Source organism: Balaenoptera acutorostrata, chromosome X, assembly GCF_949987535.1.
Source record: "Balaenoptera acutorostrata chromosome X, mBalAcu1.1, whole genome shotgun sequence".
NCBI lineage: Eukaryota > Metazoa > Chordata > Mammalia > Artiodactyla > Balaenopteridae > Balaenoptera > Balaenoptera acutorostrata.
This window is the reverse complement of record NC_080085.1, coordinates 11,124,690-11,141,604: the sequence shown is the minus strand read 5'-3', so window position 1 is coordinate 11,141,604 and position 16,915 is coordinate 11,124,690. Positions and strand designations below refer to the sequence as shown.

General features: G+C 44.5%; 1 protein-coding gene across 5 annotated transcripts in view; it reads left to right on the top strand.

Annotated features, from left to right (window-relative positions):
• The window catches only part of GPM6B (glycoprotein M6B), a 152,504-nt gene that overhangs the window by 109,358 nt on the left and 26,231 nt on the right, over positions 1 to 16,915 (top strand). The window contains exons 1-2 of one of the 5 annotated variants that reach the window (XM_007182036.2): positions 36 to 782; positions 9,502 to 9,621. The exons of 1 other annotated variant lie outside the window; for it this stretch is intronic. In XM_007182036.2, coding sequence (XP_007182098.1) covers positions 722 to 782; positions 9,502 to 9,621 — 181 coding nt within the window. In that variant the 5' untranslated portion in view covers positions 36 to 721. Of the gene's footprint in view, positions 1 to 35; positions 783 to 9,501; positions 9,622 to 16,915 lie in introns of those variants that run through there. 3 more of the 5 variants (XM_007182037.2, XM_007182038.2, XM_007182039.2) reach the window with 3 other exon arrangements.

The window sequence follows — 16,915 nt, the reverse complement described above, 5'->3', positions numbered from 1 at the left end:
ATATTTGTCTTCTTCTGGAAAGACACATATTAAAGAAAGAAAAAGAAAATGGAGACCCTGGGCAAGTCCTTTGAGTAGATCCTGCCAGGGTCAGGGGTAAATGAAATAAAACAAACGGTGATGCCCCGCCAAGGGGTCCCAGGGGCAAGAAAGAGTTGGCTTGTGCGAAGACACGCTTTCTGCTGGAACACACACCGGCCGATCGCTGAGTCACGTGGTGGGAGGGGGCTCTCTCTCCTCTCAGCTCCACAGCCCCTGCTGTGATGTCACAAATCTATTCTTTCCTGGGAGAATTAATTAGCATTCATCGGGTGCAGCTGGCGAGGAGGAAGGAGGGAGCCGGAGCGCACGCGTAGGCCGGCCAGAGGCGCAGCCCTGTCGGTCGGGGCGCGGCACGTCGCCCCCCACGCCACCCCGGCCCTGGGAGCCGCATCGGGACTCGGCAGCGGCGGGCAGGCGGTGGCGGTTTTATAACCGGATTCTCCGTGACGTACGGCTGCCGGCTCCTTGGCAGCTATCTTTCTGGACCAGTAGGCAGAGGGGGATTGACGCCGACGAGACTTTTGCATCTTGGAAGGGACTGTAATCTTCTGTAGTGAAGAACAGAAGCTCTCAATCACGCGGGTGTAAATAAGAGCCGGAGGGGAGCCCAAAAGAAAAGGAAGAGGAGGGGGAGAAGTGTGTATTGGGGGGAGCGGGCAAAGCATTTTTGGTGGATGGTATGAAGCCAGCCATGGAAACTGCAGCCGAGGAAAATACTGAACAAAGCCAAGAGAGAAAAGGTACCCAGGGCTCTGACAATAGCCTGTTTAAAGCTTTTCACTGGGGGCTTAAAAAGGGGTAGCCCGGTTTGCGTCTCGTGTAGAATCGGCTCTGAAACCATCCGGATGGCCTGGCCTGGCTTTCAGGGCGGTTTTTCTCCTGGAGGCTGATGTTAAGTGAATAGAGCAGCCTCTCTCCGGTCCAGTCCTGGTCCAAACCTTTCTCCCGAACGTGGTTATTGCACAGAAGGAGGTCCGCAGTCTGTCACCTTGGGTAGCTGGATTGGGGAAACTGTCTGCTTTAATTACTATAATGAGTCCGAACTGAGGTCCTAGGTTCCGCATGTTATATCCCAGGGACATGGGGTGCATTGCTCTCTGCTAATGCCCAGGGGGAACTGGAGGGGCACGCGTATTAAGTACGCTTCGGTTCCGCTGATGCGGTAGTGATTTTGGACATTCTCTAATTTTCGTATTGAATACGATTGCCATTTCCGTGTATCAGACCCTGACTCTGATATGTAATAACCATTTACAGTTGGAGCTTGAGAGAGGGAACGTCAGCTCTGTCGGCTAGTGCTGATGGAAGGCGTTGGCGGGGAGGTGCGGGGTGTCTGCTATCTGTGACTTGGAGATTTGTGGGAGGAAAAGCCACACCGGTCCTGTTCCTCAAAGGGCATCTCAGAAAACATCCTGATCTTGACGTAGGGAATGGTTTTTGCGGGGAGAAGTAAAGTGTTTTGCGGTAAGAAAATGGCAGAAAATAGAAGCTAAAATTAATCTGTCTTTTCCTAGATAATGACCGATTCAGGTTTGCCACCCCGTGGAATCAGCTCAGCCCGTGTGAGGTTAAGAGCATCTCACTGCATTGTAATTTATCCCCCTCACCCAAAGTTACAGACTGCTGTAAAGGCGCAAGAACATATTCTGTACCTGCAGTGGCTCTTATTTCAAAAGCTACCCGTGCTAGGGTTATTTCTCATGACCCTGACATCCACTGACCGTCACTAAACAATAGTCATTCTCCCTGATAGAGGTACAGGTATGTTTTATATAAGAATATGTAGGTCTGAAATTGCTGATAGTCAAACCATTTTACACCTACAAAAACGGCAATTTCACGAATTTCACCATACCAGCATGCTTGGGTAGGGCAATCCCTGAATAACATTCTCTCCTAAACAGAGCAGTTTCACTTTTTAAATTAATTGCTTTTTAAAGTATGATAAAATATACAGATCATAAAATGTGCCATTTTAGCCATTTTTAGGTGAATAATTCAGTGGCGTTAAGTACATAGCACTTAGATTTCTAAAATTGGTAGTTGAGCTTAATCCCTGCATCAAACCTACCGCCCCCCAAACAATAACAACAAAAACCAGCCCCCCAAAACCCCCTGCCTTTTCTTGTATGTATATTTCTTTTCATTTACATGAATGACCAAATAGCAGTAAGAGAAACTCTTGGGAATATTTATAAAGTCGAGGAACTGAGATAAAAGTTTAAAGACTCATTTCTGTGACGATTAGAGACAAAGCTTGGGGGATATAATCATGGAATAATAGCATTGTTGTGAGGAAGCCAATCACAGTTGTAGCGATTTTTCCCTAAAACAGATGCTTAGAACACACTTTTTATTAATGTGGTGTTTGCCAGCGGCAGATAAAACCACTTTGGTCTCCGCAAAAAACATACCTTTCGTTTTTCTCTCCAAAAGCAAGAAAGGGGCAGAAAATCGATGTAAAATCCTTACTACGGGTTTGTGGTTCTCACCTTCATTTATTCTTATGGAGTGCTATTCTTTTATGTCAATTAAATATTTATTATTTAATACCGAAATCTACAGGCTGCCACTACATCCCTGGCAATCTGTATATGAAAACTCGTTAGCTATGGTTTCAGAAACAAAATTAGAAGCAGAAGATAATTCCTGGAGGAACTTTAAAAATTACAAAATGGATAAACACTAGCTGTTTGTTAAGTAATTCAAAAATACCAAGTTACTGCAAGATACCGTCACATATATAATACATGCTTGAGTAAGAATACGGGCCACGGGATGGATTTTGACCACAGCAGCAGGGGTTGTGATAGCCCCGTGACCCACCGGAAATGTTGATCTGGAGGGTAGCCTCTCTACTAAGCTTCGTCTAGACGAACAAGTTCATCTGCCAGCTACGCAGGGTCAAAGCTCACATGAGTATCATCTTTGTAGTTTGCCCAGTTTGTTCGCCCGTTGTCATGCAAGGCACACACAGAGGCATAAAATGATAAACATGTTTGTAGCTGCTTGCCCCTCCAGGATTCCTTTAGATTTAATTTTAAATTTATAAAATCAGTGTTTACTTCATTGACGTTAACATTTACAAATTTGACACAGAATGCATTATATAATTCTTGAGTGGGTGAATCTGTGGGGGTTTTTTTTCCTTTTTTTCTTTTAAGCCTTTCAGCAAGGGATTTAATTTGCTAAATCGAATCCTCTACATTTTGTCACTTCCCACAGAGTTTTAACGCACATGTATTCCCCCCCCCCCCCCTCTATTCTTCCTTTCCCATTTGTTGTCATAGTTGGTGGTAGGGGCAATACTTGTCTCTGAATTTGGAGTATTATTACCCAGTGGCTAATACCCAGTAGCTTGTAGATTAATGGCTTCAGATAACTTTATAGTGTTTACTAAGAATACAAATTAAACTTAGCTTTATAAGCTGACCTCAACTTTTCCAGCTGGTGTCACTTCCCAGGAGTTTCAGCAGGACAAAGAGAGCTGTTTCTTTAAACAGCCTCATAGCTTTTGTCACAGAACTCTACTGGATGATCGAAATTCATAAGAAGTAATTTAGCAGTTATTCAGGAATTTTTACAGAAAGCAAGAAGGTTTTCTCAGATGGATGTAAGAAATGCCAAATTATTACAAATGACAGTTTTTAAATCGGAAGCATTAAGTTAAATCAAAGTGTCGAGAATTGAGTGAGCAGATTAACTGAAATGAAATAAGTGGAGGAAATGAATAAGACAGAATGAAAGCAACTGGATCATGGGACTCAATAATAAAGAGATGAGAGTGAGGTTTCTATTTATTCCTGTGCAGTATTACTTGATGTCAATTCATTTGTGAAAACCAAGGCATCGAGAATCACTGGGAGGGTGTAATCTAGAGGCAGAAAAACAATTGAATCACTTGTTCTATCGGATGGAAAAAACCCTAAGTATCTGTTAAGAAAATTATTTTTATTATATGTAGGAAATTGGAATCTACGGAAACAATTGTAGTCAGGCTAGTTAAGCTCCTATGAATCATTGCTCAAATAAATTTCAGAACTCCAGGTATCAAATTAAATTTCTAAGCACATAAAAAGAAAAATGTAGAAAATCAGAAATAATGTGTAATTTAAAATAAATTACAGGACATAGTCAAAGTAAGAAATGAATTCAAATGGTTGACCTGATTAAAAAATGAACACATCCATTTAAATCTTTTTACTCAAATAGGTATAATGTCTTAGGTGTTTGGGTTTTGGGGTTTTTTTTTTCTTTTTAATGTAGCAAAAGATGTACACTTTTGGCCCTCCTTTTTGTCATTGTTGTTTAGGGAGGAAAGCACTCCTCTAGAATATATGATCTGTAGGCTAAAAACCCAGAGGGACACATTTAACATGTTACACTCTTCCTGGTGATTTATGAATTATTTGATGTTGAGATTTTTATTGACGTTTTCTGACTTGATTACCTACATATGGTATGGAGAAGGTTATAGATGCAGTTTTTTCCTATGAGAATCTGCCAAGGAGGACATTTGAAGAGAGGGTGTCTGGGGATAAGACTGTAGAGAAAAGCGGGGCCGGCCAGATGGTGCTGGACATATGTGGTAGGTATGATACAGCTTGCTTTTATTTTATTTTTTTTTAGAAAATTTAAATGTGGAGAAGATCTCAGCAAGCCAGTTGGTACCTCTCTCCTCCTTAGATATTATAGTTTCCATTAGCATCCTTTTAAAGACTCGGCCTCGCTCATTCATTAGACAAAGAATTCAGACTCATTTCTGGAAATGTAGCTTTGCCTTCCTTGAAATTGAGTGGAAATCTTGAATTCAGATTGTAACGTTAAAAATTGTGTTCCTCTCTTATTTGGAAGTACACGCCAGTTTAAAGTAAATAACCTTCATAACGTGACTTATCAGCCTTGCTGTATCTGAGAACATGTGACATAGCCAGTGTCCCCATGACGTAAGTTTCCCCTCACTGGGACTGGTGAAAAATTGGACTGTTCTGAGATACTCCCTTGCTTTTTTCTCCTTGGGACCCAGTGTACCTCCATGTGAGATGGTTGGCCAGGAATAAGGATGGCTGTGGGACAGAGGAAGAAGGTGGCTTTTAAGAGAGGGAGGCTACAATCCCAGCTTCACAAATGTACCTGCTTGTGTATTCATTTGTTCATTTATTTATTCATTTAATAATGTTCCTCTTTGAAACATCGTCCTTCCTCTGTCCTCTCACGTCATAGGAGCGGAAGGGTGCTAACTCATCTGAGGGACCATTCTGTGGGGTATAATCTTGGTTTTAGCAATAATCTTGCTGATTTGTGGCAAGAGGAGAATTGATGATGCCCAAGAGGAGAATTTTGACCCTTAGCCCAGAGAACATGTGATAAGAGAAAATAAAATACTTTCCTATTTTGTAGGCTGATTTGATTAATTGCATTACTTTTTTTGTATATTCAAGCCTTACTAGCTATCTTTGATATCAAGGGTCAGCATACTTGATCTGTAAAGGGCCCAAGAGTAAATATTTAGGCTCTGTGGGCCACACAGTCTGTTGTAACTACTCAAAGGAATGAAACTGGGTCATTTGTAGAGACGTGGATGGATCTATAGAGACTGTCGTACAGAGTGAAGTAAGTCAGAAAGAGAAAAACAAATATCGTATATTAACGCATGTATGTGGAACCTAGAAAAATGGTACAGATGAACCGGTTTGCAAGGCAGAAATAGAGACACAGACGTAGAGAACAAACATATGGACACCAAGGGGGGAAAGCGGCGGGGTGGTGGTGGTGGTGGTGTGATGATTTGGAAGATTGGGATTGACATATATACACTGATATGTATAAAATGGATGACTAATAAGAATAAAAAACAAACAAAAAACTACCAGGGTAGCATGAAACAGCCACAGATAGTGGATAAACAAATGGGTGTGGCTGTATTGCAATCAAACTTTATTTACAAAACCAGGTGGCCGTCATCGGCCGACCTCTGCTATATCCTATAGTGGTGTTATAGCTTCCTTTAATATTTTAAATACTAGCTAAAAATGGAGGAGGACTGATGTAGCTTTCAGAGACCTGGCCCAGTGAGTATTGTCTTTATAGGAAGCTCAGTCTTTGTCATTTAGTTGCTTCCAGTGATAATTTCCTAGATGGCAGAAAGCATACCAGTCTGCAGTTTAGTTATTCAGCCTTGTCCCTAAATTACGTCACCTGAGTAAATGGGGGAAAAGAGTGTACACAGCATTATTTTGATTTCTTTTCCTCAGGTCCCCATCGTTTGTCATACCTGCTTTGGCGATGACCACCCAGTTGCGTGTCTCGCCATCAGTCACCACCGTTCACCTCAGCCCCATCCATAAATAGTACCTGAGATGTCACAGTCTTCTGTGCTTCTTCCAGAATACCGCTCAGTCTCCTGCCCACCTCTCCCTTCTACTCTCTAAGGGGAACGTTTGCAGGCTTCCCTCTGAAGGGCATAAGCCAGGCTCTTCCTAGGTCTGTACATTTTCCCACTTCTTGACGGTTGCCCAGAAGCTGAGGCTTCTCCTTGCAGTCATGTGACTCCCTTGTAAGCGTTGGGACCCTGTCCTTTTAAACAAAACATATACTGTGCTCTTTGAAATTTTATAATTTGATATTTAATGTCTTTATTTAAGTTTGGCTCAGAAATATAAAATAGACATGATTTTCTCTCCCTTCATATCTAAAGATGAATTGTTGGCCAAAGGCCTTCCCAGTAGAACTGGAAAGCATCCATCCACTTGCTGACCCCATCTCCACGCCTCCGGAAGGAGGAGGAGTTTTATGCTGCATTGAGCGTCTCGGGCTTGGCTGTCCTGTTTTTCTCAGAAAACACATTGGCGCTGGGCAGTCCATGGTTTTTCATTGTCAGTGCCAAGCAGCCTGTGCCTGATTGCCTACGTGAAGAGATGCGGGCAGAGAATGGATGAATCCTGTGCAAAGATCTCCTGAATTGCATGGCCTGGCTGGGGTGCAGTCAGGGTGGTGGGGGACCTAGAGGCCCATTGCTTGATCCACAAGCTCCCAGGATTCTCCCCTGCATTCAACCAAATATTTATGCAGCAGACATTGACTGGGCACCAACTGTGTGTTGGGCTTGGAGGGAGAAATTTTTTGCAAGGAGGATGAAAATTTTTCAGATAGAAGTGATCGAGCTCCTTGGAATCCTCTTGCTTGAGGTCGACACGGAGGGCTTACAGCCACTCTAAGCAAGAGGAAATCAGGTCATACCATGAGGCCACTTGACCTCCTTCTGGTTCTTTCCACCAGCCCCACCTGGTTTCTCCGCTTTCGGGGAATGTAGCGCAACCCATGTATGAGAGAGACTCACCCAAAATCTGAATCCAGGAAAGGCTGAGAGTTCAGAACCCTGAAGTAACATCAGGAGCTTGGGACCTGACAGGTGTCTTTACAAGGCACAGAAGCACAGCTCACCTCCAAAGAGACCTCAGCAGAAGAGTAGAAAATCACAGCAAGCGCACAGGCCCCCGGCTGCGTGATCGCGGGCAAGTGACTTACCTTTCCGTTGCGCTTGGCTTCTTCGCTTGTAGGTATTGGCATATCCCAACTGTTCTAGGGTGTGATCGCTTACGAGGGACTCTGATTTGAACTCAGTGCATGTTCAGAGGGTGTCTGAAATTCAGGACCAGGCAGATCCATCTCCTCTGACCCTTAAACAGGGTCCTAAAATAAACTGCTTCAGGAAATTGGATCCCCAAGATTACCAGCGGGGAATTTTGAAGTGTGTCCAGTATTCCATGGGAGATCCAAGAAGCCCAACTAAAGAAATTGTGGACTGACTGACATGACAACTGTAGATTGAGCAAAGATTCTTTCTGAAAGGGCTGTCGTGATTATGACTCAAACATTGGAGGTACTAAGGTGACTGGCGGTGGAAAGAATCAGAACAGGTGACAGTCCTTAAAAACGTATTGACTTAGATAATTTTGCCTATGTTACACATTTAAAAAAAAAGAACAAAAACCTTTAGACCTTGTGTAAAAAAAAAAAAAAAAAAATCCTGAGGTAACGAGTGCAACGTGCTTTGCTTGGTGACCAGCACGCCGTGAGCACGCTGTAAATTAGAGGCGTCATCACGTTCTTTAACAACAAAACCAGCAGCAGTAAAAAATACTTTCATTGTGCAGTTCTGATCTTGTCCTCGCATCGTTTTTTCCCCTTTCAAATGTCTTTAAAAGTCTTTAACTGTCTTTTCAATGTCTCTGAAAGACAGTTTTACTTTACCTTGAAGCCAAGAAGGTTTGCTCTAAAACACCACCTAGAAACGTAGGTCTCCACTTCCCAAGTGGAAATACCTCGAGAGTTTTCAGAGATTGTGGAGAGTAGAGGTGGGGTTTCGTAACAGCTGGTGAGGTTTTCAGTGGACCCAGTCAGGGCAATCGCCTTTTGGCCTCACAACATGGCAGTTTGCTCAGTCCTTTTCCTCAGTGGTCTGAGGTGCCCAATGGGGCATTATAACCTGCTCTTCTGATGGAATAATTACCCACATCAATGTCAGCACCATTTTTTTAATCCTTGAATATTTGTGGCACCCCAGAGGACGTAACCCGTCATTAGGTTTGATGGGATTCTCAGCTATAAACTGGCCATAGTGACCTTATGGTCTCTTAGGGATTTCAAGGTTGTAATTCAACTAATAGTTACCAGCATCTGATTCTGTGTCAGGCAAGTTGATGGATATTTTTCTCTCCAATCCCCTAAGAAGTAAGAAATATCGTCAGATTACCAGATAAGGACCTGAGTCTCCAGGAGGCCACTTGTCACCTCGTGTGGGAAGAAGCAGTGCTTCAAGCCCAAGACCAGCAGCCCTTTCTCTATAAAGACACTGGGAGATCATTGGAACAGGATTTAATCTGGAACATTCTAGACTCTGAAGTCCTGAGCTTAGATAAGATGAGGTGACAGAGAATATTGCAGATGTCAGTGGAAGGACAGGAGTTTTCATCCAAGGTTCAGCAGACCAGGGGGTCACTGGCCATCCTTTGCAGGCTGGAACTAGGCGCCGTCATAGCAAGCCTGGATTCACCCTCGCTTGTGGAGCTGCAATAATGATGGTGCTCTGTGGGTCTGAAAGTGAAATAAACAGAAAGAAACCTACGATGGTGAGAAGCCAGATTTTCCTTATAAATAGTGTCTGCCCAAAATGATCATTCTAAGGGGCGGGGCTTGGGGGGAGATGGAGAAAATACAGAAAGAAAAGACAATATTGGTGATTTTTGTCAACTTAAATTGAAAAATGGAGGAGGAGACTAGCGTTCTCCGTGTATTATGCTGAGTTGATAAGGTGATACTGAAAGGTTGCAATTCAATAGCATATTTTGTGAACTCCCCGTTTCCTTGAACTATATGGTAAAAGAATAAATTAAAATGCTGATGTAGAATCTTTGCTGGAGATAGAGACACTGACTCTTTGCCACCTGAAATTGGCAGTGAACAGCAGAGCTGAAATGGAAATTGGCAGGTACCACTGGATGTACCCAGGCTCAAAGAACCACCAGTACCGTCCCGTGCCAACCCTGGGGGACAGGGCTAGCCTCTTGAGCAGTCCAGGTAAATACAGCCTCGGGGTGAATTTGCACAGCAAGTCAACTGTTATCTTTAATATGATTTGTGATAGCTCTTTCGGTTTGGTGTTGTTTTCTGTTTTGCTTGATGCATTAATTTGTTCCCAGGGGTAGGGGTGGAATTAGCCCCTTAAAACTTTTTTTCATCCTCTTTCTTTTTCTCTCTTCCTTTCCATTCCACCCCATCTTTCACCTCTCTCTTCTCCCTCCTCCCTGTTCCCTCCCCCTCACCTCTTCTCAAAAGGAGCAGTGTACAGTGAGGTATGCCTTGGGGCTAAGCACGAAATTTCTAATATCTGAACCAATAATGGGTTGGGGGGGGGGCGTTACACATGCCCATCATGGGACCAAGAACTGAGCCAGGACATTTGAGGAGCCTGGGCTCTGAGGGTGCTGTCAATGTCCCCAAATGTCTTTCTGGCCACACTGCTCTGCAACGCTCTGATTTAACGTCAGTCCATTGCCTTTGAGAAGGAAAACTCAGAGCCCATGAAATGAGGAGCAGATACCTGGGTGCGCCATCCCATCAGGTAGGTCCACAGGGTCCGGTTTCCAGTCTCCTTGCTCAGGAGGAGCACTGGTCTCTCGGAACGTCTGAGTGTTGGGTCTGGGTGAGCTGTGCATCAGCCCACGTGGGGACCCGGCAGGGGAGAAAGCCGAGCGATACGCACACCCACCCTCCACATCCTCAAAGTCCACACAAAGCATCCTCATACGCAGCTCAGTGAGCTAAAATTCAGTGGTTTCTAGTTACTTAAAATGTGAATATAAAGGGATGGTGGTGGGTCAGAGAAACACAACAGGCTTCAAGTATCGCTGTAATTCTGTGTGAGCCCATAGCAGCATTCCTCCCAAATGTTTGCTTACTTCTGCAGGAATACATCAGAAATGACCACATAGAACCTGCAAGTCTAGAAAGAGCGATCCTGAGGTACAACGTAAGACACACGTTGAGTTACAAAGTCAGACCACCTGTAATTCATTTAATAATTTTTAAATCTTTTCTTTAAAACCTAAATTGTGGCTTCAGGTTAATTAACGTGAACTCTGACTTTGGAATTAGTTCTACATCTTGAGTGACGGATTCCTTCACTCCGCCTTTGGCTACTAGGCGCCAGCTCTGTGTGTGCCTGTGTAGTGCCAGTTAGAAGAGGTGAGCAAGAAATGCCCTCAGACATTTGTTCTCTTGGATCCTTCGAAGGACAGAAGGTTCTGGAATCTTGATTTTTAAAAAATTACTATTAGACATGTATCCATACAGTGGAATACTGTGCAGCAGTGGAAGGGAATGAAGTACCCACGATACACACTGCAACACGGATGGATCTCAGAAACAGGATGCTGAGTAAACGCTGACACACGAGAACAAATACCGTAGGGGTTCCATTGATAAGAAATATCCAGAATTGGCAAATCCAGAGAGACAGAAAATAGCTGAGTGTTTGCCAGAGGCTGGGGGAGAACGGCTTGGGGAGTGACCGCTGGTGGTTACAAGGGATCCTTTGTGGAGTGATGGAGATGCTTTAAAATTAGATCGTGGTGATGGTTACACCACTCTGTAAATGGACTCCAAACCCCTGGATTGCACGCTTAAAACAGGTGAATTTTCTATGTAAACTTAGCTCAACAAAGCAATTTTTAAAACGCTCCCCCTGCCAAAGCAAACTTAAATGTGCACAATTCAATGGCAGAGAGAGAGAGAATGAACAGTACTTGCTAACATGACAAGAAGGGTCCCCAAATTATCCGCAAGTACTGCCAGAAAGAGAATGGTCTTCATTTTAAGAATGTGTCGGAAGACACCAGCCCAGTTAGAAATCAAGAAAAAAACTAAGCATCTTTCCTGGATTTGGGTGGTAAAGCGTAAAGGTCAGTATGGGCATTCTAAGCAGCAGTGGCAGCTGAGAAGAAAAAATACAAGCCTCCAATTTCCTCTCTGAAACTTTTGGGGCCAAATTTATTTAAGAATTCAGAAGAGTTGAGGTTTCTGAAAAGTGACGTGGCCCACATACCGTGTGCGCCGCCACGTCCCCAGTAAGGTCTGGGTGCATCCCCCAAGTCCAACACATGGATCTTTCTGGAGAGCTGGAGTTATGTTTGGGCATCAGGGAAATTCAGTGCAGAACAGGTTTTGCTGCCAGATGAGCTCGACCCCTCTCCCCCTACCAAAAAAGAAAAACCCCTTAATTTTCAGAGTTTTCGGACTTCTGGAATGGTATGATGAGAGATCGTAGGACTCTAATAGTTCTCACGTTGCTGGTGATATTTCAGGTGAGAATTCCATGAACAAGCACGTTCTCGGCGGAGGGGGCAGAAACAAAATCACCGAACTTGATCTCTAGCATCATCTTGCCAGACCCTGAAATGGTCTCCATGCACCTGTGGTGGTAACTGTGTGTGTGCGGAGGGGGACATCACTGGGGGAAATGTGCCCGTGTGGCACACGCACTGCGGCCACGTGTGTCTGGAGCCGGGGGCAGAGGCCTCGCGTGGGATGGTGTAAAGAGGCCATCGCGGGCCCCGGAGTGAGGGGACCGAACGCAGCCGTGGGGTCACCTTCCTAGTTGCCTGGAGATTTTGCCGGCTCCTGAATCAGTGCAGTTGCCATTCTGTGCTTAGATCCCAAACCAGATGGTGTGAGGGAAAAAATAGAGGATTCCATATGGCTCTTGCGTCTTTTTTTTTTTTTTTTCCCCCTCAACCTACTTATTCCCCGTTGGAGAAGTCAAGGTGCTTCCAGTTTCCTTTGCCTTGATCGTTTCCCGTTTTCCTTCTTGGGTGTAACTTCTCCGTGGAATTACATTTTTAGCACTTGGATAGTTAATCCTTCACCATCTGCTTCCTCTTTCTTCTTTTTTCATTGTTTAATTTCTTTGACCAGGTAACATCCCCATCTTCTCTAGGCCTCCAGGAAATCAAAGGATGGGTGGCCACAAGGGCAACCCCATGTGACGCTGCCTTGGGGACCTAGGCCTGAGACAGTGGCCCTCAGGAAAGAAGGAACTGTTATGGCTACAGCCGCATTCGATGGAATATTATGCTTCACGTGTGCTTCAAGCTACTGTGGGTTGTGTTACACAGGCTTCACTCAAGAGCGTCACCTGAGGGAATTTAGATCCTCTATTCCAAGTGTGCAGAGTCTCAGGCCCCGCCCCAGGCCTGCTGAATCCGAATCTGCATTTGGACAAGATTTCCAGATGGTTCCTGGGCACAGTTTGAGAAGCACTAATTTAGAGGAAGGTCCAAAAGCAAGAAGGGAGAAGACAGGAAGGAATCGAAGAAGTGAATTTACCCTTAGAAGTTCTAGAAATCTCTATATTTAGAAAAGACGGAGAATTGCTTAAGGTGTCCATTCTCCTTTCCCTCTCTATTTATGGGGAGGCAGGTATAAGAATTGCCAATCGTTAAGGCACTGAGTCCTGGTTAGTTTGAAAGGCCAGTGACCTCTGATTCTCTTATCTACTTGCCTGAATATGTGCGTTCTCTGATTCCTTTGTTTAAAATCTTGGTGGAGGAGAGTGGGGAGGGGCAGCGAAAGGGGGAACAGCTTGTTTCCTTGTGGAGAGAGCGAGGAGAAAGTAGTTGACAGGAGCTGGGAGAAATTCTCAAATGCCCCTCGTCACCTTCTTTTTTCTCTTTTTTAAAGATCTGTTTATTATTTATTTATTTAATTTATTTTTGGCCGCGTCAGGTCTTAGTTGCGGCATGCGGGATCTTTCGTTGCGGCGCGCGGGCTCTTCATGTGGTGCGTGGGCGTCTCTCTAGTTGTGGCGGGCAGGTTTTCTCTTCTCTAGTTGTGGCGCGCAGGCTCCGGGGCGCGTGGGCTCTGTAGTTTGCGGCATGTGGGCTCTAGTTGAGGCGCGCGGGCTCAGTAGTCGTGGCGCGCGGGCTTACTTGCCCAGTGGCTTGTGGGATCTTAGTTCCCCAACCAGAGATCGAACCCGCATCCCCTGCATCATTGGAAGGCAGATTCTTTACCACTGGACCACCAGGGAAGTCCCCCTCATCACCTTCTTGAATATAATCCAGTGACATGCAAGATGCTGTCACTTAATATGGCTATAAGCTAAGGGACCAAGAATGACTATTCAGACACTGGTAAATCTGTATGTAGTTCGGCATTCAATCCGCCAGATAAGGAATAGAAAAACCACCCCCTTCACCAATCACCAGTTCCCCTTCTGGCCATCTTCCAAATCCAAATGGCTCTGATGCTTGGGTTAAGATGACTATAGATAATTCCAGAAGTCCAAAGAGACCACCCTCTCACATATGGGCTAGAATGGAGAGTGTGGGGAGAGCGTGGGGAATGTTGGTGTTGAGCTGAGAGTTTAGCAGGAAGCCCACGTGTTGGGATTTCCATGGCCAATCATGGATTCCCGAGCAGCCATGAGGGGCAAGCAAGCATCTCCTGCCTGTTCACTGCTGTGAATCAGGTCACCCTGTTGGGTTCCATGTATCTGCCCAGGTGTGACCTGAGAAGGCGGGCCCCCAGAGATCCCCAGCCTTTCTCTCTCTGGCCCCTGAGCCTGGGACTTCTCTGTTGTGGATCCACTTTATAGAGTGACACCTGGGATATGTGAGTCCTGGGAAATGCTGTTGGATTTGTTATTCTTTCATGTCACTCTGCCCTAACCTAAGGTTGTAAGGCCACTACATTTGAGGCCTTTTCTGCAAACACTTGAAATGTATTTCATGGTGGGGAACCCTTAGTCTCTTCATGTGCGTCTTTGGGCTCTGTTGCTGGTTGCATGAAGACTGTACCCAGTGGTCTGATGGTGTCCTGTGGGCTCTCGGGCGGGGTGGCTTCTCCCCAGGGTCTGGTTGGAGAAGCTCTCTTGGTTTACACAGCTCTGGCCAGGGGAGGCACCCAGTCCGTCTGATGGCTTCCAGTGATTCAAGGTGTTTCAGGTTAAATGGAGGTGAACAATGGACACAGTGCAAGCATATTCTAGCTCAGGTTAATGCTATCGATATAATGTTTCTGAGTTTTTAAAGAGTTCTTTGCATTTTGTTTTCTGCTGTGGATTAATTATTTCATTTTCAAATTACCTGCAGTTTTCACCAAAAAGATGTGCCACTATAGAGCAGGTAACTATTTTGTATCTTATTTACCAAATGCTATTATGTCAGCCGTATACATATAATTTTTCATTTACGAATGTTCAACTTTTTATCAGCTATGCTGTTGGTATATGATTAGCCCTCGATTATGTAGCAGTGGCTGCGACTGTGTCTGTGGTATATAGAACTCCCTTTGCCTTTTGGTCTTGTGTCTGTTCCTCAGCTCAGAGTAGGCAGACAAAGAAAGCAGAGGTGAAAAGCAGATGGATCAGTATTGAGTATAAGTCTGGAGCTTTCTCTCAGGTACAGCGTCTGGTTTTAGGGACACTGACTTGGATTATTCAAAGCAGCGATTCGCAGTCTTTTAGAAATAGTGACATCTGATCTTTGTTTCCTTTATGATGCCCCTTGTGTTGTATGTTTTCATTTGGGGTTAATTAAAATTAATTTTGTCTTGAACTCTTTCGCCACCCTTAGAGCTAACTGGAGACATTGGGAAGCAGCTGAAGTCTGCTGCTAGAGGCTAGAGTCTTCCCGCCTCCCCAGGCTGTGTCCTTTCGGGGGTCCCTGTTCACTCACAACCATGTGTTTCCATATCTGTCAAAAGCTTATATAAAACGGCTTGTGTACTAGGAAACAGAAAGCTCTGGGTGTCTGAGTCATTTAGGTGGGACGAGGCTTCCTCTGAAGAGCATCACGCTTGCGTTTTATCTGGGAACTTCCATGGACAGTGCTTTCACCCCGAGGAATAACTCTAGTGGTGAAATGTCAGGCCAGTAGGAGAGGCAGTGGGATCAAAACGAGCCTTTCCGTGGTCTTAAGACAACCCGGTTTACGTTCATGTGCTCCTTCCCAGTGGTGACACATGGAGATTACGGAGATTCCTGTGAGGACTTGGCTTAGACCAGGCTGGTGATGCCACCCACCGTGGTTTTGTGAATAAAGTTTTATTAGAACCAGCTACGCCCATTCATTTACAGATTGTCTGTGGCTGCTTTCCTGCAAGAACAGCAGAATTGAGTGGTTGCAACCATATGCTCTGCAAAGCCAAAAATAGTTACTGTCTGGCCCTTTCCATTAAAAAAAAAAAAGCCAACCCCTGACTTAGAGTAATTGCATTCTTAGCACACGTTGCAAATCCAGTCTACTTATGGTAGGCAAGACCTAAAAATTTTGCTAGTCACTCAGTTTCCTAAAATCTTCTCCATCCGAGATCCCTCACCTTCTTCTCTTCAGGCTTCAGAATCCTTGCTCCCTGGGATACTTGTTGTTCACAGGCTTTAGACTAAAGCTCAGCCCTTCTTCAGAGGGTCTCTTGGCTCTTTCTGGAAGCTCAGCCCCTCTTTCAGGTCCCTCTCTGAGTGTTCCCATAATATACCAGGTCCTGTTAAATGGATGCCATGGCGCTGTTTTCATCTATTATACCATTCATTGTACTTTAGCAAGTTTTATTTTCTGTGATATGTAAAAGATCATTTATATGTTGTTAAGGGCAATAGTGGGGGTCGTTTCTTTAAGTGATTTTTCAGAGTATGGGCCTCTGATGCCCTGAATCAGAATCACCAAGGATTTTGGTTAAACATTCAGATTCCCAGGCCCCCCTTTAGGGTGGGTCCCAGGAATTTGTTATGTTTTAATAAGCTCCCCAGGCAATTCAGAGCCACACTAAAGTCTGACCACGACTACTGTATACACAGAGGATCATAACGTTGGATGAGAAAATAGTCCCTTGTTATAACATCTTTGGTGAAGTATCATTCCCGTTCAAAATACCTATCTGAAGAACAGGATAAATCTGAAATTCAAAGGCAGCTTGTATACATATCTACCATCGAGATGCCCAAAGCCAAATCACCACATCCTTAGCAGACAGTGAATTTGAAGCAAACTTCTCTTGATGTTTTAATATTGTCATTGCATCTTTGTGTATTAAAAAACGCAAAAAGATTTGATGGTAGAGGTGCAGGCAAACACCAGAGCTGAAGCTGTGTATTAGTTATCTATTGTTGCACAACTAATGAATCTTAAACTTAGCAGCCAGGAACAACAACATATTTTATCTCAGTTTCTGTAGGTCAGGAGTCTGGCCTCTGCTTAGCTGTCTCTGGGTCTCTAGTGAGGCTGCACTGAAAGCATTGGCCAGGGCTGCAGTGTCATCTGAAGGCTCAACCGTGGAAGAATCCACTCCCCAGACCACTTCTGTGGTTGTTCGCAGG